Source organism: Glycine max, chromosome 8, assembly GCF_000004515.6.
Source record: "Glycine max cultivar Williams 82 chromosome 8, Glycine_max_v4.0, whole genome shotgun sequence".
Lineage (NCBI taxonomy): Eukaryota > Viridiplantae > Streptophyta > Magnoliopsida > Fabales > Fabaceae > Glycine > Glycine max.
The window spans coordinates 21,497,311-21,506,356 of NC_038244.2; the positions used below are offsets into that span (position 1 = coordinate 21,497,311).

At 32.2% G+C, this 9,046-nt stretch overlaps 1 protein-coding gene and 1 long non-coding RNA gene across 2 annotated transcripts; both read left to right on the forward strand.

Annotated features, from left to right (window-relative positions):
* Positions 1 to 1,416: 1,416 nt before the first annotated feature.
* On the forward strand, positions 1,417 to 3,422 carry LOC100778210 (transcription initiation factor TFIID subunit 8). The gene is made up of 2 exons (XM_003531815.5): positions 1,417 to 1,740; positions 1,955 to 3,422. Exon 2 carries the CDS (start codon positions 2,066 to 2,068, stop codon positions 3,209 to 3,211), a length of 1,146 nt encoding a protein of 381 aa, XP_003531863.1. The 5' UTR covers positions 1,417 to 1,740; positions 1,955 to 2,065; the 3' UTR covers positions 3,212 to 3,422.
* A 403-nt stretch (positions 3,423 to 3,825) lies between these two features.
* On the forward strand, positions 3,826 to 8,326 carry LOC106799650 (uncharacterized). Its single transcript, XR_001389339.2, has 3 exons — positions 3,826 to 6,442; positions 6,559 to 6,754; positions 7,500 to 8,326. It is a non-coding gene; the product is annotated as an uncharacterized lncRNA (long non-coding RNA).
* The last annotated feature ends 720 nt before the right edge of the window (positions 8,327 to 9,046 follow it).

A 9,046-nucleotide genomic window follows, 5' to 3' on the forward strand; every position in this document is an offset into this window, starting at 1 on the left:
TCTATTTAAACACTACACATTTGTTCTTCCTAATGAATTTTATGCAAAGCTCACACAAGGATTTTTCATACTCATTGGTCAATTTAAAATTGATCTCTTCCTTTGTGTGATCATTAGTTGAAGTCATCTTACAAATTTATCAAAATAGTATGATGAATGAATTGAAGTAAAAAATAAAAAAATATATAAAGAAATAGAATATGAGAACAAATTTATCATCAAGTACTAAATTTTTTTTAAGAGCAAATAAGATTTTATTGTTCATATAAAAATGCAACATAACATGTGTCAAGAACTGAATACTAATAGATAATATAAAGACATAAGACATAACTCTTTTTTCTTTCCATGCAAAAGGGGTTATCATTACAAGGCATAAGACATGCCAACCAAATTACAAAAGTAATGTCTTACAAAAAGGATGAAATGCCCTACACTACTAAATTCATAACTTATGAAAAACAAACAAATCTAAACAAACAATACCCTTACTAAAAGTAATCCCTATCACATTACAATACAAGAGCACAATCGTAATTAATTTATAAAAGTTTGAACAATTAAAAAAACAATTAGGAATAAAGGATAAATGGTAAAGAGAACCTATCAAAACACAACCATAATCAACCCTTATGTTTCTTTCTTTTTCTTTTTTTCTTTTCTTTTTTTACTCATTCATATCGGGAAATATCACAATCAAAATATTGTAAAGAAAACCTATCAAAATATTATATGAAGAGTGAAAAAAAATTAAAAATATCATTACTTGAAGGAAAAAAGTTAGTGTAAATGAGGTGGGTCTACACATAGAAGGAAAAAAAAGGGGACGAAAAATATATGAATAAATAAAAAATAAAAACAATAAAATCATGATTTATTTTAAAAAAGATAAACATAAAATTTGATAAATATATAAAGATAAAAGAAAAAAATATAAAAAATTAGAAGTTAAAAATTAATATTTTAAACAATATTACTTCAGTAATATCTTAAAAAATACTAGAAATTATTAAAAAAAATTACTTATTAAAAAATCAAATGAACTTTTCAACTAAAAGAATTTAAAAACTTACTAAACATGGTCATTTTTGTTGCCTCAAGTTTGAAAGATAAAATAGACTTTTAATAGAAGAACTATTTTAATGATATTTAATTCTTAAACGAAATTAATCTTCAATTAATATTTAGGGATAATTTTGGTATAAACAAAAAAGAAAAGAAGAGAATATATTATGTTAAACAATTTTCAATTTTGTTTTAACAAATAATGATTTTCGTTTTTAAAATGGAAAATAGAAAATCTTATCTTGATAAAAAATAAAAAAAGATTTGCATTTCAGTGTCTTGGTTTACGTTCGCGATTCGCGAGCGACTATAGTTTGCACCGTCGCTTTCTTCAGTTGAAAACGACGCCGTTGCATGGGAAATTCAACATTATTTTTTCTTCCCTTTCATGCCTCTCCCCCAATTAATCTTGATTTATTAGAGGGTTCAAATCTCGAACCCCCATCGTGTCCGTAATCCTTCTTCCAAATTTCCAACTTCCCTCTGCCTCTTCTAATGGTATCGTATCTTTCGATGGAAGGGTTTGTAAGGGTTTAAGCTCAACCAAACCCTAAACCCTAAATTTCCCAATTTCTTCTTTCGATCTTCCACTCTCTCCCTTTCCATCTCATAAATTTCGAATCCATACACTCTCACCTCATGCCCTCAGATCCAATCCGCACCCTTTTATCACTGGTAAGTTTTTTTTTTTTTTTTTTCTTTCCAAAGTTTTTAATTTTCATTTATGAATCTGTATACCCGATTCCGCCTCCCTTTTTAAAGGATGAGTTAGGGTTTTTGTTTAGTTAATAAATATTGCTGGTGGGAAACGTGGAAAATTTGATCTTGGCGTTGAATTCAAGTTCTGTGTATTCTGAAGCTTTTTTTTTTTTTATTACAATTTTCTCAGAAGTGAGTGGCGTTGTTGAGGTGTGGTTCTTGGTGGGGTTTTGAGATGATGAATGATAGTGATTTGGGGAATGTGCGCTGTTGGGTTTTCAAGTGATATGAAGTGCTGAATATGAGCAATGGCGGTGGGAAGACTGGAAGACAGCTTGAACAGCCTGGCACATGGGGGAGGAGGAAAGTTGGTGGTGGTGATGACTATGCCCGGGCGATAGCGAAGATTGCGGTAGCACAGGTGTGCGAAAGCGAGGGATTTCAGGCGTTTCAGCAGTCAGCTCTTGAGGCGCTGTCTGACGTTGTGGCTCGGTATATTTTGAACGTTGGGAAGTCTGCACATTGCCATGCTAATCTTTCAGGTAGAACTGAGTGCCATGCTTTTGATGTCATTCAAGGGTTGGAAGATATGGGATCAGTGCAGGGGTTTGCGGGTGCTTCAGATGTTGATCACTGCCTTGAAAGTTCAGGTGTTATTCGGGAAATTGTTCATTTTGTTAATGATGCTGAACCGGTTATGTTTGCACACCCCATTCCTCAGTTTCCAGTTGTGAAAGAACGGGTGCCTAATCCAAGCTTTTTGCAAAAAGGAGAAGAGCCTCCTGGGGAGCATATTCCTGCTTGGTTGCCTGCGTTCCCTGATCTACAAACTTATTCAGAGTCACCGGTAGTGAATGGAAGAGGGACAGAACCTCGTGCAGTCAAATTTGACCAAGAAAGAGAGAATGGCAAAGGGGAGTGGCCTGCAATGAATTTCCAGCAGCAGATGGTCTCAAATATGTTTGAAAAGTCTGCCTTGATTGACCCTGCAGATGCTAAGGCAAAAAGAGTAGCAGCAGAAGGTAACCCGTTCCTTGCTGCACCTTTGAAAATTGAGGACAAGGAAGTTGCTTCTGTTCCCCCTCCGGCTAAGCTTTTTAATGATGTAGCTCTTGATAATCCTGTTGTGGAAAATTTTGTTGAAAATGAACCGATTTCAGCAATGGAGACATTTGCTCCAGCAATTGAAGCGATGAAAAGCACATGCTGTGATTCCAACGAAGATCAGACAAAATTTCGTGCAAATGAGAAGCCTACAGTGCGTTTTAAGATTGGGATTAAAAACAAATTATTAGGGAAGTCCATTGGTTTGATCCCACAAAAAGAGGAGCATAAAAATACTTTGCCCTGGTTTGCAATGGAAGATGGGAAGGATGACAGGAAAAGAAGGGCTGAGAAAATTCTAAGGGAATCTTTGGAAAACCCAGATCAGCTTGTTCAGTTGTAAATTAGATTGCTTTAATTAGAATCTGTATACTTGATCTGGAGAATGTCAGGATAGCTAGTTCTGGGATATTCAAATTTAGGTAACTGTCTGATTATGGGCATTATAGGATGGATGTTACTATTTTGCTCTGACTTTTTCTCACTTTTAACAATCATTCAGGTATGTGCATGTCAATTGTTTGGTAGATCAATTTATGATTCTTTCTATTGAAGTCCTTTGGCACTCTGTATGATCTTATGCTAAATATAGCATATAAAAACATCTCAACTTCTGACTTGTGGCAGTTACTCTGAATTGTGTATTGAACCCTTTTACTTTGTAGTTAATGCTACTACATCTACAACTGAATTCCCACTTAAAACACTTTCCTTTCTGGTTAACCTACACACACATGTGTGTGTAAACATCTGGTCAATAACACTAAATCAACTCCCACCATTTCAGATCACGTGTTATATTAACTAACAATTGAGAGGTTTCATTAAGTTAGTTAATAATGGCAGATAATTCTCTGAGCATTTTCATTGCAGTATTCTTGTGTATAAATCATACCTGCTGTTTCAAAGCGCATGTTATATTAACCAACAATTGAGAGGATGTTGCATAAGGTTAGTTAACAGTTACAGATATTAATCCTCTGCACATTTTCATTGTAGTATGCTCATGTATAAACAAGTGGTATCTGAGCTGTGCCAAGAATGTCCAGAGAGAACTTTAGTTAAAAATTTTGTATTTTCCATTATTTCTTTCTGATTAGCATTAATTGTTTGTTATCTTGGAATGTCCACATTTTTGCTGGTACGGAGAAATTGAGGTTTGCACTACCATTTTATTCATTTTACATATTTTTTTTTTGGATTTGTTTTTAATTCTGTTGAGGGCAAGCCTTGTGCAGCGATAAAGTTGCACCTTGGTGACTAGTTGATCATAGGTTTGAATTCAGATAGTCTCTTTGCATAAGTGTAACCCTCCCATGTACCTTTGCATGGCGAGAAGTGTAAAGTAGATGATAATGTTGAGATGAATATTTGGGCATGCAAGAAAATTTAGATGAGGTATGAATATTTTGGGCATGCATGAACATGGCATGAATTTGCCGAAGGCAGCTTGGTTTTGATCACGTGAGAAGGTCAAGAAAGACTTTCTAGTGAGAAAAAATGAATCAGATGGAAGATAGTTCAACTAAAATGGTACGGTATGATCAAATAAAAACTTAGAAGAAATCATTAAAAATGACCTTTATCAAAGTGAGTTTACTGAAATGTGGTTTTTGCTAGAGTCCAATGACAATTTTACTTCACTGCTAACTTCATCTAATGTTTTATCAAGTTCTCCTAGATAAGGTGTGGTTGACTGGTTGTCAATACTGTTGTTGTGATTGTGTGTTTAACTTATTGTTTTGCTTGTAATTTTCAGTTGAGATATGCGTTGAGCTTGACTTTTCTATTTTTGGTGTTATGGTGTTATACTAATTAAATTGTAGAACTTGTTGCAATTTTGACCGGTGTTTTCAACTGCTAGGTTGCAAGGATTTACTCATTTATTCTTAATAAGCTTCATTTGTGTTCCCTTTCACTGACCTTGTATGACCTTTTCTTGCACAAATATTGATTAAAATATTTTCTTTAGATAACTAATTGACATGAAATGCATGTTGAGCTCCAATTATTTGACAAACATGTAAATGCAACTCGATGACAAATTCTGAATTTGGGCAATTTGTTTTTGAAGTGACGTGCTAGTAAACACAAATCCAATGGAAGCATCTGTTTGTACTAAGTCTCGTCCATTTCCCCCCATATCATTTGGAAGAACGTGAATTGTCTATATGTAGGATCTGATATGTTCGATTGTTCTGCATTGTGGAATTAAGGTTAGGCATGGAATCTTTTTACTAATACTTGCATGGTAAGTATTGGATTTTCTTTTTGTTTTTTTGTATTTGCAAGATATTATATATATTTTTTTCAATTAATACTGTCTTTATAAAGTAGTAAGACCATTCACAATGGGAGTTTCTTATCAAAAAATATTTTTTTGGTGTGTCACACATGATTTTGAATTGTTTATATAAGTAACTTGTTCTAAGTCGCCTAGCTACCTATTAAATATAGGTGAGAGAAAGGAAATATTTGTAAGTTAAGGAACTTGTTAATAAAATTTTTATTGTAGAGAAAATTAATTGAGTTATTTAAGATTGATGTGACATAAAAGAAGATTTGTAAAATGATATAATATTCTTTTCAATAGTGTGGTGATATCAACTTTAACCTGGAGAATAAAAAATGTGTTGCTGTGGACAAGGGATTGAAGTAGTTCAGTAGCAAGACCCACATGATTTTTGCTGTGGACATCTTTGTATTGAATGCAAATTTAGGGTTTAAAAAAGAGCTGAGTCTGTTCAATCCGACCCAACTTTTATACTTTTTTTTTTCAGCTCAAAGTTTGACTTGATTTAAGTTTACTCTAGTTTCTTTTTGTAAAACATAATAGTGGAAAACAAAATATACAAGTATTAAAATGAAAGATTTTTGGTAAGATCGTGAATATTTGGTAAAGTAATTGAGAGTTACAAACTTTTAAATTAAAATGTAGTTTTTTTCCAGGTAATTAGAATGTAGTTTTACAGAATAATTTACATAACTTGCTCTTTTAATATATTTCGTATAAATATTTTATACACTGCATTCATGTTTGCATGTGTATCAAATTCATGAATTAAATTAATCGCATATAGTTAATTTAAGTGTAACTCATTTAGTTCATAAGTCAAACTCATCAAGTTATTTAATAAGTTGAGTTTTAAATTAATGAGTTGGTTCAATAATTAAGTGCAATAATATGAAAATGGTTATAGGTATAAATGATTTTCCGTTCTCCTTTCTGGTCTAGATAAGTATTGTTCAAAACTCAAACTAATGCACGATCACTTTTGGACTGGGTTCCTTTGCAATTTTATGATGGTTTCTTTGCAATCCTTTACATGGCTTTGCTTTGTCCATCCAACATTCTTCTTGTACACCCAATAATTTTTCAAAATTCCGAAACATCCATGGTAACTTCTTCTTCCTTTTGCCTTCTTCACGCACCATTCATTCTATTGCTTTCTTTGCATTAATTCATTCTCGTGAGAGATGGTCCTTGGTTGTTGTGTCCATTTTGGTCCAGGTGCATTGGTTACAGTGGTTCGTTGACAAGTGGCAATGGTTGGTGTGATTGTTAATGGCGGAGGTAAGGTATTGCAACTTTGATCTAGTTTGCATTCTGTATAAAACGTATGGATTGACAATTCATATGTTTCTTACGGATTGATTTTTTTTTTTTTTTTTTCGTACCCCATTGCCCAGAGGCTCTTCGCTATGCGAAGGTATGGGGGAGGGATGTTGTACGCAGCCGTACCCTTGCATATGCAAAGAGGTTGTTTCCGGATTCGAACCCATGACCAACAGGTCACCAAGGCACAACTTTACCGCTGCACCAGGGCTCGCCCTCTTCTTACGGATTGATAATCTATAAAAATCATAAGGATTCGCAATTCGTAAGGTTCGTACAGATTGACAATCCATATGATTCTTATGGATTGTCAATCCGTAAGAAACATACGGATTGTTAATTCGTAAGTTTCTTACGGATTGGTAATCCATAAGAATCTTTTCTTTAAAAAAATTGATTGTTTTTTGTAATATAATTAGTTTTATTATTTAAAATATTTTTAAATATGTATAGTTTCATAATTCGTACCTTTTAATTTTTATAGTTTGAAAGTGACATTTATTTTAAAATAATTTAGACTTTTATTTTATTTTATTTTAGTCATTTTATTTTAATTTTTTTAATTCTTATAATTTATGAATAACAATTAACTACAAAAATATTAACAACTCATAAATAATTTATTGTAATATAATTTATAATAAAAAAGAGTTGGATATTTATAACTAATTTGTAGGTAATTATGTATGTATTCTTTTGTAACAAGGACAAAAAGGCAAGTCCTTAAAAGAGTTGATAATTTTTTTGGTAGCTAAAACTTGGTGAGTATTTAAACATTTATAATGTTTGTGTAAATATTATTAAGTTAACTACTTCATGCAAGTCAAAAAATAATTATATTGTGTCATATATTAGTTTATGCAAGTCTAAATTTTAATATATAAGGTTATGAATTTTAATTATTATATTATTGAATGCAGTAAAAAGAATTTAAAAAAATTATGTGATAATATATGTATGGTATCGTTAAGGGTTGTTTGTTTGACATTGAATTTTTTTTCAATGTTTTATTAAGATGAACGAAGATCAGTGGATGTATGACAACATAATGTTTGAAGAAGTTGATATGAATGAAGAAAATGATAAGGAACCTAGTGTGAATGAAGAAAATGGAGAGGAACTTGGTATGCATCAACATGTTGATTGTTCTGATGCCTTCAATATTTCTCAAGTATTTATATGATTTTTTTTGTTAAAGTAAATAAATGCCCCTTGAATACTAAACATGTATGGATTGCATTGTAGGTGTTTGCTACCTGTGATAATGTTTTGCATTGGATTTGATCTGTTGTGTATGATATTGGTTTTGTGACAGTGATTATGAGGTCAAACACAAATACTGAAATTAGAGGAAAGACCTTATTTGTTTTAATTGATTGTGAAATGAGTGAAAAATATAAGGTCATGAAGAAAGATTTAGTATGAATAGTTACTGACAGTAAAAAAATGTGGGTGTCCCTTTAAGCTGCGAGCAAAACTAATGGTGGGAGGTGAAGGATGGACGGTGAAGTTAATATGTGGGAGACGAAATCATGCATTGGCTAAGTCATTAGTTGGATATCCATATGTTGGTTGCCTGACTAAGGATGAGAAGATTATTATTGCTAATATGATAAAGTCAATGGTTAAATCAAGAAATATTTTTCTAACATTGAAGGAGCACAATGCCAATAGTTATACAATAATCAAACAATTATGCAATGCAAAATATGCATACCGTTCTTTCATAAGAGGCAGTAATACTGAAATGCAAAAACTAATGAAACTTCTTGAACGAGATTAGTATATTCATTGACATAGATTGAAAGATGAAGATGTTGTACGTGATATATTTTGGAGTCATCCTGATGCAGTCAAATTATCCAATGCATGTAATTTGACATTTTTCATAGATAGTACTTACAAAACAAACATGTACATGCTATTGTTACTTGACATTGTTGGTGTGACACCAATACGGATGATATTTTCTGCTGCTTTTGCCTATTTGGAGGGAGAACGTCTAAATAATGTTGTTTGAGCTCTAGAACAGTTTTCAAATGTTTTTCTAAGACGTAATGCACTCCTTAGAGTTATTGTTATCGACATAGATCTAATATTGATGAATGCAGTGAAAACTGTTTTCCTTGAGTTTACCAATTTGTTGTGTTGGTTTCACATTGATAATAATGTGAAGGCAAAATGTAAAACCCTTGTAGCTAAAAAAAATGCATGAAATTATGTCATGGAAGTCTAGGAAGTCTAGTGGATTGTCCTTCTGAGCAAGGGTTCGATGACTACCTTATGAAGTTTGAAATTATTTGCTCACTATGACCAATGTTTGTTGACTACGTGAAGCAATCATTGTTATTCTCCATAAAGAAAGATTTGTTATAACCTGAACGAATAAGGTGATGCATTTAGGAAATACAACTAATAAGTATGAAAATTATAAATATATTTTGGTGTTAGGGTTTAGGATCTAATGGATAAAATAATTATTTTTGTTTACTTGTTTGTGTAATTCAAATGAAGGGTTAAGTCTGCTCATTGAGCCTTAAAAAGACTATTATAAAATAGTCT